At 44.5% G+C, this 14,227-nt stretch overlaps 7 protein-coding genes across 7 annotated transcripts; 4 read left to right on the plus strand and 3 right to left on the minus strand.

The window, feature by feature from the left end:
* Positions 1-633: 633 nt before the first annotated feature.
* Positions 634-1,660, plus strand: VTP01DRAFT_9806 (uncharacterized protein; the record flags this gene model as incomplete). Its single annotated transcript, XM_069389072.1, has 6 exons — positions 634-645; positions 705-792; positions 854-934; positions 997-1,014; positions 1,095-1,180; positions 1,238-1,660. The coding sequence occupies 6 exons, from the start codon at positions 634-636 to the stop codon at positions 1,658-1,660; spliced, it is 708 nt and encodes a 235-aa protein (XP_069240225.1).
* Positions 1,661-1,691: 31 nt separating this feature from the next.
* Positions 1,692-4,669, minus strand: VTP01DRAFT_9807 (uncharacterized protein; the record flags this gene model as incomplete). The annotated part of the gene is made up of 9 exons (XM_069389073.1): positions 1,692-1,816; positions 1,868-2,219; positions 2,279-3,328; positions 3,385-3,588; positions 3,650-3,942; positions 4,001-4,136; positions 4,189-4,311; positions 4,382-4,463; positions 4,527-4,669. 9 exons carry the CDS (start codon positions 4,667-4,669, stop codon positions 1,692-1,694), a joined length of 2,508 nt encoding a protein of 835 aa, XP_069240226.1.
* Positions 4,670-5,392: 723 nt separating this feature from the next.
* Positions 5,393-5,711, minus strand: VTP01DRAFT_9808 (uncharacterized protein; the record flags this gene model as incomplete). Its single annotated transcript, XM_069389074.1, has 3 exons — positions 5,393-5,418; positions 5,488-5,523; positions 5,597-5,711. 3 exons carry the CDS (start codon positions 5,709-5,711, stop codon positions 5,393-5,395), a joined length of 177 nt encoding a protein of 58 aa, XP_069240227.1.
* A 1,655-nt stretch (positions 5,712-7,366) lies between these two features.
* Positions 7,367-10,304, plus strand: VTP01DRAFT_9809 (uncharacterized protein; the record flags this gene model as incomplete). The annotated part of the gene is made up of 8 exons (XM_069389075.1): positions 7,367-7,634; positions 7,697-7,801; positions 7,860-8,457; positions 8,515-8,569; positions 8,630-9,252; positions 9,310-9,804; positions 9,861-10,158; positions 10,218-10,304. The coding sequence occupies 8 exons, from the start codon at positions 7,367-7,369 to the stop codon at positions 10,302-10,304; spliced, it is 2,529 nt and encodes an 842-aa protein (XP_069240228.1).
* Positions 10,305-10,662: 358 nt separating this feature from the next.
* On the plus strand, positions 10,663-10,908 carry VTP01DRAFT_9810 (uncharacterized protein; the record flags this gene model as incomplete). Its single annotated transcript, XM_069389077.1, has 1 exon — positions 10,663-10,908. One exon carries the CDS (start codon positions 10,663-10,665, stop codon positions 10,906-10,908), a length of 246 nt encoding a protein of 81 aa, XP_069240229.1.
* A 47-nt stretch (positions 10,909-10,955) lies between these two features.
* VTP01DRAFT_9811 (uncharacterized protein) lies at positions 10,956-11,926 on the plus strand (the record flags this gene model as incomplete). The annotated part of the gene is made up of 2 exons (XM_069389078.1): positions 10,956-11,390; positions 11,453-11,926. The coding sequence occupies 2 exons, from the start codon at positions 10,956-10,958 to the stop codon at positions 11,924-11,926; spliced, it is 909 nt and encodes a 302-aa protein (XP_069240230.1).
* Positions 11,927-12,660: 734 nt separating this feature from the next.
* VTP01DRAFT_9812 (uncharacterized protein) lies at positions 12,661-13,923 on the minus strand (the record flags this gene model as incomplete). The annotated part of the gene is made up of 4 exons (XM_069389079.1): positions 12,661-13,023; positions 13,085-13,372; positions 13,438-13,736; positions 13,812-13,923. 4 exons carry the CDS (start codon positions 13,921-13,923, stop codon positions 12,661-12,663), a joined length of 1,062 nt encoding a protein of 353 aa, XP_069240231.1.
* Between the last annotated feature and the right edge of the window lie 304 nt (positions 13,924-14,227).

Below are 14,227 nucleotides of genomic sequence, written 5' to 3' on the forward strand. Positions count from 1 at the left end.
AAGGTCATATCACTTCTCTTCTCGTGATATCATATGTATGAAATCATCATTTGTGATTCGTCCTATCGTCAATGAATAACAGCTGTATACTTTGCTTGGGTCTCTTCTTTTGCAAGGAGATACCGATGCATACAACAATTAAGTATGGTGGTCTCCGTAATGCAATAATGTCGTTTGGTTGAATTTGGTCGAATACTTTAACTGTGAAAATCGTAAGCATTTGCATATCATCATTCTCATTTGCTGTAATCAGATGGTATGGGCTTTTCTAAACTCTCAGGATTTTAAAACATCTTTGTCACCTTTTTTTGTATTGTTATTTAATATCATTGTGACTGATAAATTGTCACGTATTTCTTTGATAAAAGGTATCATGAGACCATACAGTCAAACAATGCTGTCACCAAAATGTCCTAAATGTGAATAAATATTCTATCGACTGGAATACGATGAAGCAAAAGATCCCCTGTTGCGTTGCCAATCTGGCACATTCTCGTGATGTTTTGTTATAAAGTAAATCGATAAATGTGCAATTTTACTTTGTGGATTAATGCGCCAACAATTTTTGAAAAAGCTGTAGTCTCCGAAATTCCTGCACTGCTTCACAGCGACTCTTTCCCTATTGCACCTCCGATGTCAGTCAAGGTAATGGGCCTTCATTTCTTAGGGAGAAAGTGCAAATATCTAAAGTAAAATTGGTTCAGTATTTGTCCCAGAAAGTAGCCCAGGCGATCGATGAGGAGCTCATGGGAGCAGTTGGGGGATTCTCGGTCGACCAACTCATGGAGCTTGGTAAATCGTGGAAATGCATAAATCTTGAGAGACATACTTAAAAGTTTATTTATTGCTTTAGCCGGTCTCAGTGTCGCGCAAGCTGTTCAAAAGACGTTTGACAAGGCTCAGTTCCCCCGCGTATTAGTTTGCGTTGGTCCAGGTTTGCATTAATTTTCGGGGGGAGGGGGGTTGATATCTAATCATTTTGTTGCTGCTATGTAGGAAACAATGGCGGTGATGGTAAATACATAATCAACAGCATCAATCTTTGGACATGGTCTTCTTGTATGGATTAAAGTAAAATTTTGTTGCAATGTTAGGTCTGGTAGCCGCGCGACACCTGTATCACTTTGGCTACAAACCGTCGCTGTGCTATCCTAAACAATCCAGCAAGGATCTGTACAAGGTATCGTGCATACCTTTTGTCAAAAATACAAGGCCGAACTTCTAAGATGCCTGATAGCGATTGTTGACGCAATGCCAACAATTGGAGCTGCCTGTATATCAAGAATTTGGATCGCAGGCAGACCAAGCGGACGTACTTGTCGATGCAGTGTTTGGATTCAGTTTCAAAGGCGAAGTGCGCGAGCCATTCAAGGATGTCATAAGGTACTTTGAGACGACAAAGAAACCTATCGTGTCGGTCGATATTCCTTCTGGATGGGATGTTGAGAAAGGTCCCACCGAACATGTCAAGTTCCAACCTCAAGTCCTCGTATCACTGACAGCACCGAAGCAATGCGCGAACTTCTTCAAGGGAAAGCATCATTATCTAGGAGGTCGGTTTGTTCCTCCGACTATAGCAAAGAAATACGATTTTGAGGTCCCCACATTTCCTGGAGCAGAGCAAGTAGTTGAACTGCCTCCAAACAGTGGCTCTCTTTAATTTAGAATGCAATAAACAAATAACTAGAACATCAAAAATGTGAAATGTACTCTATTACACTGGGCGCCACACTTCTTGTCTTTAGAAGCGTCTCTCGCCATTCTTGCTCTGGGTCTGAGAGAAACGTGATTGCTCCACCTGCACCGACAGAGATACCTACTCACCCTGTAAATACTTATTTCGTTATACGTTGAAGTTATACAATACCTAAGCCATTGGCATTCCTGCTGGCTACAGCTGTCCGAATAACAACGCTGAAATCGGCGCTACCATCCAAGGAAAAGTATCCGAGGCATCCAGAGTATACGCCGCGTGGTTTGTGTTGCTCTAAGTCATCCAATATCTGCACAGACCGTAGTTTAGGCGCGCCGGTCATTGAACCTGGCGGAAAACATTTGCGGACGGCGTCGACGCTCGATACTGCAGGCTGTAGTTTGGCTCGGACAGTAGATACCAAATGATGCAGCTTTTCGTACGTTTCGACATGCATTAATTTTGGAACGCTGACACTGCTTGGGTCGCACACTTGAGCCAAGTCATTTCGAATCAAATCGACAATCTGGTAGCAATAATGTAAATACGAGTTTCAGCAACTTTGTATGCATTGTTGATACTCACCATCAAATTTTCGGCACGTTCCTTGACGTCTTGCCAAAGGGTTTGCTTGCGACGTTCATCTTCTGCAGTTACGCGTTCACTGCATTTTTCATCACATCCATTCTCGCACACGCAATCGAGCGCACGAGCCGTCGTTCCCTTGATAGGTTTCATTTCCGCTTGGCCGTCTGCCGATACGCTGATAAATCGCTCAGGACTGGAGCTTAGCAACGTCAGAGATGAAAACTCCAGGAACGCAGAGTACGGTGCCGGGTTATTTCTGCGCAGATATTGCGTATATAAATGCCACAGATTGATGTCCTTGTCCAGAAGAGGAGAAAAAAAGCGCGTTGTCAAGCATAACTCATATGACTCGCCTTCACGGATCTCGTGGATGCATTTTTCGATGGCTTTCAGGTATCTCTCACGTTGCTCTTCGGCCCTGAAAAGATCGAATATACGCGAGTCAGGTATACAGATGGACGACGTGGATGATGTCGGTGTCAGCGTTGCAAACTCGTCTGTGCCCTTGAATCGTACAACCGAGTCCGACACTGCACGCTCAGCCTTGTCTAGCCACTCCTCTGCAGCTGCTTCAGTGTTAAAACCTACAAGGTCGTCGGCGCTGTTGTCTCGAGTAGACACCAAGCAGCATGCACGGATTTCTCGCAACATCGTATCAAATATCCAAAATCGATCGATGAAATGGAAGCCAGCGTCGGGTTCAGATGCGCACTTGCAGCATGGAACGTCACCGATGGAGTTATGTTTACACTTGCATAGTTGTTCCTTGGGTGTCACGTAACCGTCCATGCTTTCGCGTTTCATTTCATAACCGAAATATCCGATAAATCCACCCTGAAATTTCTCGTTCGATCCATCGTTCTGCAGCTGGCACTGCTTGATTTTGCGCGATAGAAAGTCAAAAAAGGTTTCGCCTGGTTCTAAAGTCGTAATCGACTTGTTTCCAGAGCGATTATTCCTGTTCACCTGCCGGTGCAGTGTAGAGTACGTGATCGAATACGCTGGATCCACGGAAAGCACAGACATTTTTGAATATGGCGAAGATTTCTAACCAACGCATCGGTTAGTTTGTTGAAAAGTTACAATTCTGAATATTTACATACTCGGTTGCTATCTAGCCACGACACTGTGCGAACCGGCAACGCACCAGTGATCTTTAATTGCTGAACCAAATCCTCTGGTTCCACCCAAGTATAGATTGTCCGAGATATCAAGCGGTAAGAGGCACTTGGAGGCGGACAAGTAGTATGCTGCCGTGCAACAGAGAAGGAATGATCGAGCGATGCATCGTCGATCTCGCGATGCTGCTAATAGAAGAAAGGCGAAATTAATAAACCGAAAAACGCTGCATTCAATGCAGAAGCATACCTTTTCGCACCACCGCAGGGTTTCCAGCATAAAGTTGTGTATCATTTGCGCTCCAAACTCGCTCGAAACAGACTCGGGATGGAACTGAACGCCCCACAACGGTAGTTCCTTATGTTGGAAACCCATGATTGTGATGAGATCGTTCGGTTGCGTTTGTGGGTGATGGAGAAAATGATAATGGGCTTCACCGTTTTCTTTTCCATCGTCTGCAAGATACTTTGATTCTTTGAGCGCTTCAACATCTGCATCGTTCTCATAGCAGTAAGCAGTGAGCATCAAGCTATCCGGTAACGCTGCTGCACGTTAGCAAAGAAAGCGAACATTCCCGAATCCCGGATGAACAAAACTTACAATTCTTATCGACGACCAGTGAATGATATCGAACAGCCCAGAAGGGTGTGCTGCAGTTTGAAAACATTGGACTGTTATCAGCACACACATTGATTTGCGAAATTCGACCGTGCATGATGCGGGGGGCGTAAATCACCTACATCTGAGTTCAGCAGATGCTCTTACTTGCTTTGTCTTTCCTTCTTTACCTTGCCTCCCAGGACGTGTGCCAGACCTTGGTGACCCAGACAGACACCGAATATCGGTCTGTGATATTGCTTCTGTGAAAGATCCAACTGAGCGCTGAGTAGATCGCTACAGATACCGAAATCCTGAGAAAAAAGATAGTTAAATTTCCCTGCGAAGGTTTAAACTTTTTTTGACAGCAGCTGTCAAACATACAGAACCCCTTTCTGGACGTCCAGGACCGGGCGATATGACAATGTTGTCGAACTGCGGAAGAATTCGATCCTTGAATTCGTCCCTAATATTCGTGTGTAAAAAATCCAACGTCGCCCTGGATCGATACCGATAACCCGACTCCTACCAAGTAAACTGATCGTTGCGAATCACGGCAACGTTGGCCACGTTGCCAAAGAGCTGTAACAGGTTGAATGTATATGAATCATAGTTGTCGATGATTAGTGTTTTGACATGTTGAAGTCTATCCAATGTTGAGGCTGTGAACATCCCTAGAGAAAAGAAGCGTCCGTCTGTTCCTCGGATATATATTCTGTCCTGTCGGAGCAGGGTCACAGGTTACCAATGGTAATCATTTGAAGAAAACGATAGAGTCAACTTCGAGAGTTTCTCGCATGGAGAACTATGTATATCGTCGGGTTCCTGTTGAGCATTCAACGAAGCTTTTACTCATCATGTTCGTAATCGTAGTCCTAGACCAGTCAAATTGATACCCCTGAATTATAGAGACTTGGCTGCTCTAATATATCAAACGCCTTTACATGATAAATTACAAGAGCTATCGATACGATGTATCGTCGAGATAGCAAATCTTCCCCATGGAGATAAACTTAGGCAGTTGATTGTTTTCTATCTACAGTTTCATTTGCTACATCTTCTTGATTAGAGGAACCTGTCATATATTGCGGTCTGTCGACAACTCTCGATACTATAGTCATATCTATGATTCCTTTTACGAAATATCCACCCCCTCAACACGTTTACCAGCCCATGAGCTTATATCTCTAATCATTTACAACGCGCGGATCGTTCGACAATACGCAGATGCCACATCCTGGTAAGCCAAAAGTATACCGACTCCATATTTGTGTGCGCAAAGACAAAAAACAACGGTGTTTGTTCCAACATTGTTCGACATACAGCGATGTGTACTTTTTATTCTACATTGCGAAGTACGACGAGAAACAACGTCTTGCGGAATCGCGTCTTGATTTAGTGGGCCTTCTTGCCACCAGCCACTGTTCAACAATTAGCATGAGGTTAGCTACAGTGTACTCGGAATAGAATAAAGAAGCATATTTACGTACAAGCAGGGTTTCTGGGGTCGTTTTTATATTCGTCACCTAGACAAGGAGATCAATCGAGTGAACAAATTTGTGTCTTTGTTTCCCCAAAAGGTTTCCCTCTCCAGCTTACTGTTGATCATGGCGGTCTGGATCTTTGCAATATAGTAAAAGACGACGACGCCACCAACGATGAAGGGAGCAGCAGGGCGCAAAACGGGGGTGTTGAACTTGCGGAAGCCGAACATTTTTTACTTTAGCTTTGCGTTGATGGAGAAGGACGTAAGGCAGAACCCGAAAAGTGTTTTTCAACCCGTCAAGGGGTCCGACCGGGGACGACGACGTCATACGTGCCGCCTCCAATTTGCCCGCCCTGCAACCATCCGCTCCTAGCTATGACAAAACTGAGAAAAAATTACCTGTATCTTTACTTTAGAATAATGAAAACAGAGTTGCAGCTAAAATTACATTTGCATCCACACATTTTGGACAAAATTTTCTTATTCAAGTACGTAACGTTATCTTGTCTTGAAAACGAGAGAGGGAAAGAAGAAGAAGAAGAAAAAGAAAAGCTACTATTAGACTGTTCAGATATGAATAAAGTGCAAATAGCATATCAACTTTGAAAGGCCAAGTTCGACTTAATAATTGACAACTTGCTACTGTCAATAAGAGTTAATGTAGATACAAACTTGGCAAGCCAGCACCCTTATAGATCGCAGTGCATGCATACTGCTGTTGAATTCCAATCTAATCGATCCTTTTTGGACCTGTATATCAAAGGTACTTGAGTTATCTAGTTAGTAAAAAAAGTAAATATGACGAAGCCAAGACGATAGTTTAAGAAATAAGCAATGCAGCAACGCAGTTGCGTAATTTCATATGGCAGTTGTACAACTTTCTTGTCATTGCGGTCGGTCATGCCGTAAATATAGATATATTATGCAAATGATAGTCGCAAAATGTTAAAAAAGCAGCAGGGCCCATTGTAAGGAGAGGTAGATCTTGACATTTTTCTTTTCCAGTGCAACCGAACGCAGTAGCCGTGATTGATTGGAAAATGAGCCTGTATCTCAGGCTTCCAGTTCAATTCACATGAGCGATAATATCGATCAGTTCAAAATAGATGCGGAACACCTGATTGCCGCAGCAATGCCTGACTATTGGCGTGTCTAAATCCGAGAAGCAAGATACAATGACATAAGTGGCGTAAATGCAATGCAGAGCGTCGATGAAGAGTCTTCTAGTTGAAAGAAAGGAAATAGGGCTTGAGATTGCTTGTACACATCGAATCTGATCTAGAAGCATAGATGCTACTAAGGTGTAAAGTAGATCAAATTCCTTCCATTCGATTTGGATGCAACTCTAAATCCGCCAAATAAACCTTCATTCGGGTAATAGGAGAGAAGATCGCTTGTATGCCGGCTCTGAATATCGACATCGAAATAAGCTGCAGATTCACTTTTAATGATTGCCCGATCTTCTTAAGAACTGACAACTTTTCGGGTTCCCGCAATGCACCGAACAGGCATATTTGACGAGCAATGCAAGCATCGTGGGTTTGAATTCCCGCAGTACAGTCGTTGTGCCTTTCTCTCTTGTCCTTTCTCTCTCTCTCTCTTTTCTTTTCCCCTGTCCAACTCTGTTTCTTTTTTACTTTACTTTTGTCAGCCAACTTTCAAACAGAGATCTAGACTCATTTGAACCGCTGATTTGACTGGTTTGCAGCATTCGGCTACTTTCCGTCTCGCGCACGCCTCTAGTAATTGCTGACTTCCCCTTTTCTCCCTCCAACTCGCTTGTACTCTTTGAGTGCCCGCACGATTGTTCTCAACCCGAAAGAGACCCCACAGTAATCGCGCTTTTACCAAGCTACTTTGCAACCCCCAGACTCTCTGTGACTATGGTCAGCCCTTCTCCTGCTAAACAATCGAAAGCCTCTTTGGAGAAAGAGCAACCTTCTTCTCAGCAGCAGCAGCGACCTGTCACCAACTCGTCAGCGTCCTCACCCTCATCGCAGCAGTCTGTCAAGTCTGCTTCTAATGACCTCAAGAAAACTGTTCCGGCCCCAGCACCTGCGGTGAACGTCTGGCAAGCTCGAAAGACGGCCGCAGCGAAACCGTCTAATGGAAATGTCGTGGAGAAAATATCCGACGGCGCCGGTGGCAACGGTATAATCTTTTGACTAAGCTGCGGCGCGATTTACTGCCGACTGACGTGTAACATTAAATAGACAATGATTCACCGTTGCCGTCCACCGCTTGGCCGGCACCTAATGAAGCCCAGGAGCTGACCGGTGACGACGCAGAACGGAAGGAAAAGTTCACTGTCCCTAAAGGTATGCGGTTTCAAACTGCCAAAAAATAGGAGCTCCCGTAACACTTTCCATTCTGCAGGGAAAGGAAAGGGACAATGGAAACCTTATACACCTAATATTACTCACACGACCCCTACGCCCGGCCAACGAACGCGGCACGCTAATCAGCAAAGGTCTCGTCAGCACAACAAAGACGGTAAAAAGGAAAACAAGAGACAACAACAGCAGCAAAGGTCCTCGCGCCGTGAAAGTCAAAGCAGTAGCAACGCGGCTACTGCTACTTCTCGGCAACAGTCACAACAGCAACATCAACATCAGCAGCAGCAGTCCAAAACCAGACCGAAAGCTAAACCACACGCAGCCGATTCAAAGGCGAAACCGACAGATATCAAGACCGGAACGACTCCTACTTCAAAGGAGCCTGCAGAGAGTTCAAAGACATCTCCGCAACCGGCCAGTAGTCCGAACGATAACCGCCAGCAGCATCATTATCACCATCAACAGCAGCAGTCCTCTCCTCCCAACCGTGGTACGTTCCGAGGACGGGGTGGACGAGGTCGTGGACGTGGCGGTTTTCGACGGCACGATTACGTTGCCGCTGCTTACATGGGGCGACCACGACCAGCATTTATCAATGTGGATTTGGAAACTCTCAAATTCTATATTTTACAGCAAATGTAAGTGTATAAAAAAGCTTCCCGACCGCTATCTACATGTATTAATTGCCCTACTAGTGAGTACTACTTTAGCGTCAATAATTTGTGCAAAGATATCTTTTTGCGCAGTAAGGCGTGTGATCTATTGCCAAGAAGAAATTTCAATTTATGCATCCTAACCATGGTAATATAGATGGATAAGCAAGGCTACGTTGACTTGCAAGTCCTTGCCAACTTTAATCGAGTGAGATCGCTCACCACTGATATGAACTTGATCCGCGACGCATTGAAACAATCCGATGTAGTCGGATTGGATAGTAGTGCCAACAAAGTGCGGAGACGGGAAGGATGGGAAACATGGATCTTGCCCGCATCAATGCAGCCACGGACGGAACCGCTCACATCCTCCTCGTTTTCCTCGGCTCAACAACTACCACAAATCGCAGTTAGTGCTTCATCCAATGCTACAAACAATCGTCAAGCGAACCCGCATCCAAATGGCAAAAGCGAATCTGCAGATGACGATGGTGTATTTGAATTTGATGATGACTGGGAGGGAGGGGCTGGATCAAGTCAAGCAAAGAAATACTATCTTTCTGAAGAAGAGGAAGATGAGGAGCATGAAATCGATGAAGATACCATTGCACGGATAATGATTGTCACGCAACGTCAACAGAAGCGGTTACAAGAACAATCTGACAAGCAGCGGATAAATGAAGACGTGTCTGCTATGATAAACGAAGGACTGTATCACTATGAAACTGGACTCCAACGCTTTGGAACGGAAAGTCAAGAGCAGATGGCTGGGGCGCAACCGTAGGTGTCACTAAAATGGTGCAGAAATAACGCATATGGCTGACTGAGACTCTATAGTATTATACCTGGAGCTTCGCAGACGATCCCACGATTCTATCCCCTTCATCCTGAGTCACTACCAAACAGTATCCTTTATGGCAGTGTGGCATCCACCCAAGGCCTGAAGAAAGATGACTATACTCACGGGCATGTGGGCTGGGTTCTTGGAGAGCAAGCATATCATCCCAACGCACCTGAACTTTCTTCAAGTTATAAATCAGCAACTACACTTAACGACAGCATTCTATCAAGTTCGGCTGAAGCTGCACACTCTTTCCCGCATTTCCAGCACCCCAGTCATTCACTTCTGCGCGAGAACGGATTCGTACAACAAAAGTACTACAAATATCACGCTAAAGCGCTTAGAGAGCGCAAACAGTTGGGTGTAGGCGTTTCACACGAGATGAACACGCTTTTCCGTTTCTGGTCGCACTTTCTGCGCGATCATTTCAACAAGCGAATGTACAATGAATTTAAAAAGTTGGCAGTCGAGGATGCTAACCAAGACTATCGGTAAGCTTTTCAATTGGCATTGAGTTGAGCATTAAATTCACGCGCAACGTATACAGATACGGTCTTGAGTGTTTATTCAGATTCTACTCTTACGGTCTAGAGAAACGTTTCCGGGCAAACGTTTTCGACGACTTTCAAGAACTTACTTTAATGGATTATGATCATGGGCATTTGTACGGACTCGAAAAGTTCTGGGCGTATCTTTATTACCGAAAGGATAAGGACAAGCGACAGCTAAAGGTGGACGAGCGGCTTCAAAAATTAATATCGCAATTCAAGACTGTTGAAGACTTTCGAAAAGCTCAACCGCCGCCCAAGGCCTCGCAGCAAGACCCTTACAAGGTTCCTAACCACGTAAGTCGTGTATAATTACGTCTGCATGATATTTCTGTGTGCTAAATTTATATATATAGAAGCACAAGGGAAACGGTGGAAACACTTCTTTGTCCAACCACGATGTCGAAACGACGACAAGGAAGCAAAGCAATAACCAATCATAAGTATACCACTCGCATATTTGTCCTTCTATCTTCTCTCCTCCTTGGCTGTCGTACAACTCGAGACTCTTTACTTTTCACAAGAACATTCTATGTAAACAAGAATAGTACTGCGAATTCTCTCAAATTTATATTGCATATACTAGCTCTTTTCCCTCTGTTACTGCTCTTGGTTAGAAGTTTGCGCGTGTGCACAATAGTATCTTTCCACCACTATCATCTATGATTTTTATCCAGTTAAACAGGGATTCTGTACAACGATAACAAATGGGGTATTAAAGGGAATTTCAAGTCCAGGTCAAGAGAAAAAGCTTCAAACAAGGCAAAAAGTCATTCGCCAATTTCCTCTAAAAGGCGGCACATGTCAGCTAAAAATACAGGACTCGAGGTGAGCAAAAAGCCCGCCGTGTTTTCCTGGAATACGATCGACATGTCTGTGTGTGTGACATTAAACCGAACTTTTTTTGATCCCGAGCATAAAAAGACCCAGCAACCTTGTCGTCAATTTATTCATCTTGTCTTGTTTTCCTCTGGCGGTTTCGTTATTCTCCTTTTCCATTCATTTATTTTAATTCCTCGTATTTCTAGCTGTCTCTTCTTCTTTTAGTTCGTTACAATCCTTCCCAATAACGCACCTCACGTAATATCAAAAACATGCGCTTCTTCCACCTGGTAGCTCTCGGTTCGTCCATGCTCGCTTCAATGGCTCTTGCTGGCGACAACCCTTACATCACGATGCAAGTTATTGACGCCACCAACTTTTGCACCTTTTTGCCGCCTCCTGACAGCCCCAACCAAAACATTGCCGAGACGGAATACATGGCCAATGTGCAGTGCATGGGCAATACGCCAAAGGCTACCCCGGTGAAGCAGCTTCCTGACGGATTTATCCAGTCGGCACACTTTGTAGCAACCGATGACTATGTCCAAATTACCGGCCAAATTGATCCTACCAAGGCCGGTTTGGACCCTAACGACGAAGGTGGACAGTACGATATTGCGATGCCCCGCGAAGCCATCTGCGTGGGCTGGAAGCACTTTGTCAACCTGATTGAGCCTGCTGGACGCACATACTGCATTCGCTGCTGCGTAAGTTGTCAAATTAAATGCTTGTAAGACGTGAATACTAATTGAAAACATCAATTGCACAGCATAGCAAACAGTACTGCAACCGTGGTATCTCTGAAAAGGGATGTGCACACATCATCCCTGGCGATTACAGTGGACCCATGGATGGTTCCGGCGCTGCGTTGCCCCAACCTAGCAGCAGCAGCGGCAGTCCTTCTTCCTCTTCTTCCTCATCCACTCCTTCAGCATCGCCTACCTCCAGCAACAACAACGCCAGCGCTTCGAAGTCTCCAGCAACGGCAGCTTCGCCCCCCGCTTCCAGCTCGGTTAACGCTTCTGCTGCTGCTGCTTCTTCTTCTGCCGCCGCCTCCAACGCTAGTGTCTCTCCTGCCGCATCGTCCTCTTCCTCTTCTTCTTCTTCTGATCCTGCCGAGTCGGACACCGAGGTTTCTGCTCAATCGCTTGACGGAAACACTAGCGGCGCCATCACCGTGTCAGCTCCCATTGCAATGGTTATCTGCACCTTGGCTACTGTCGGCGCAACGATGATTTTGTAAGCAATATACATTATATCTCTATATTTCTCTTTCTACTCTACATGCTATATCTTTTATCACCAGCCTGTTGTTTTAATAGATATATATCTGGATATATCTACCCCCCTAACTAACCTTTTTATCCATACATGTCGCTTTTGTTGTTGCAAAATTCTTAATATTATTACTGTGTCCTATTTTTGTTGCCTTGACACCAAATTAAAAGCAGAAGGTGTTGCACAGACGGTTCTTGGTGCTCTGTGCAGAAAATTGAGAAGCTGCCCTTGTGTCACCAAGCAATGACGATCCAATTGAATGTCAAACAACGGGACAAGTCCATAACTCTGTTTTTGTTTGCAAAAAAAGTGGATTGCATATGCTCGCCAGTGGAACCGCGTGCCGTTTTCGAATTGCATGCAAGAACAATCGTTTTTCCATGGATCCCCCTTTCTGCGACCCTGAAAATGACGAAAATGTAGCGAAAAACCATGTGATATGAAAAAACAAGTGGGTTGCTCGGTACAAAGCGAGGGTTTTGTTTCAAATTAAGGAGTTGGTATAACATCTACTGGCATGCTACTTTGCCGAAATGCTGATTATTATCTTTATAATTTTATTTCCGTCCATGGTATAAAAAGAAGAAATTAAAGGTAGATTCTATTATACAGTAGAACTCGTAAATGGAAAAGAAAAACAGATACAAGAAAAACGGGTGGTAAGAATATTACGGGAAGGATGATGTGGGATGTATGTGCTTAGCGACGCTTACGATCCTCTTCGGTAGGTTCATCGTCCTCGTCGTCCGAACGTACATCCTTCGCACCAGTGTTGGTGACTAACTTGTAGAGTACCTTGAAAATCATGGCGGTCCAAAACAGGATCAAGATGTACAATCCAATCATGAGTCCAAGAATGATATACTTAACAAAGTATGGGAACCAACTGCCTTCCAAAGGCGCCAGTTTGAATTCGGGCACATACAAATCAGGTTCCGTCCATGTCGACCAGATAATCCCTCCATATAGGTACACGCGTGTATACATCCACGATACCAACATGACGCAAAATGTAGCGTTGCAGATCATACCAGGCAATGAATAATTGAGCAACTTTGCGAGCTAATACAGGACCAATCGTTAGATAACTTATGTTAGGCTACAATCTGATCTGTAAACTTACCGCCAAAACCGCATCGGGCAGATCCATGTAGATGAAGACTGCATTTCCAACTCGAGTAAAATTACATCCGTAGCTCAGCGAAATAAGCAGCAAGGTGTTGATGTGATGTAAGACGAGTTCCCGGTAATCCTTGCGAGGTGCTTCGATCTGAAGCACAAAGATCTGCTGAAGCCAAAACGCAAACTGTACCAAATAATAGTACTTGAAGATCTTGTCGTAACTGGTCACGGGATAATCGCGCCAAAAGTAGCTGGTGTCGTTCCACCAAGGGGAATGGTACATAATATACTAGTATACCAGTTAGCACTCCCTGATGCCCAGACAATAAGGTTCCTGGATCAAGATCTACTTACAGTGCCGCATGTGAAACTTATCGTATAGTAAATAAAGGCCCAACCTTGCTCGGCAAACCTCTGATACTTTTTGCGATTTACTTCAGCGTATTTTGCAAGTGGAATAAGCACATGCTGCATAGTGGCTGCCCTCAGCGACGTAAAGACACAAATGTAGAAGAATAGGAACGTGATGTCCCACAGACTCTTCTCGTACAATCCATCAGGGCGCTGATTTGCAATGAATATAAACTTGTCGCACAGCGGAAATCCGAGGAAGTAGCCAGCAACAATGGCACCAATCACTCGCAGTGGGGCCTCTACCGAGTTGCCGAGATTGTCATGTTACATCTTCCGGTCAATAGTCAAGCTTCGGTGAAGCTAGCAAAACGTACCAATCTGATGCTCGACCAAGTAGTTCATAATGTCCTTCTTGGTCCAAGCTTTGCCCTGTTTGCCCTTGGCAAAGCTGTTTCGCTTGATTGACTTTTGCTTCATCACTGACATGCTCTTTCTCCGCACTCGGAGTGAGTTGCAGAAGAAAAGGAAAAAAAAGATTACTCAAAGCTTTAAACGTTCAATTTTTCAAAGTCCTCTTCAGAACAAATGAACTCCTTGCGAGTTCCACAAGTACAAACATTGCAGAAACCCGCAAGGTGGGCATATCGATAAAGCAGAAAACGGAGCTAAAGGTGCAGAATCAATTCACTCATACATTAAAGCAATCAATAATACCTATAAAATTAACGACATCCTAGGTGCTTGCTCTTATTATCTTGTATCATGATAATCATCATCTCTTTCTTTGTGA

The sequence above is a fragment of the Rhizomucor pusillus genome, assembly GCF_041956525.1.
Source record: "Rhizomucor pusillus strain CBS 183.67 unplaced genomic scaffold VTP01scaffold_7, whole genome shotgun sequence".
Lineage (NCBI taxonomy): Eukaryota > Fungi > Mucoromycota > Mucoromycetes > Mucorales > Lichtheimiaceae > Rhizomucor > Rhizomucor pusillus.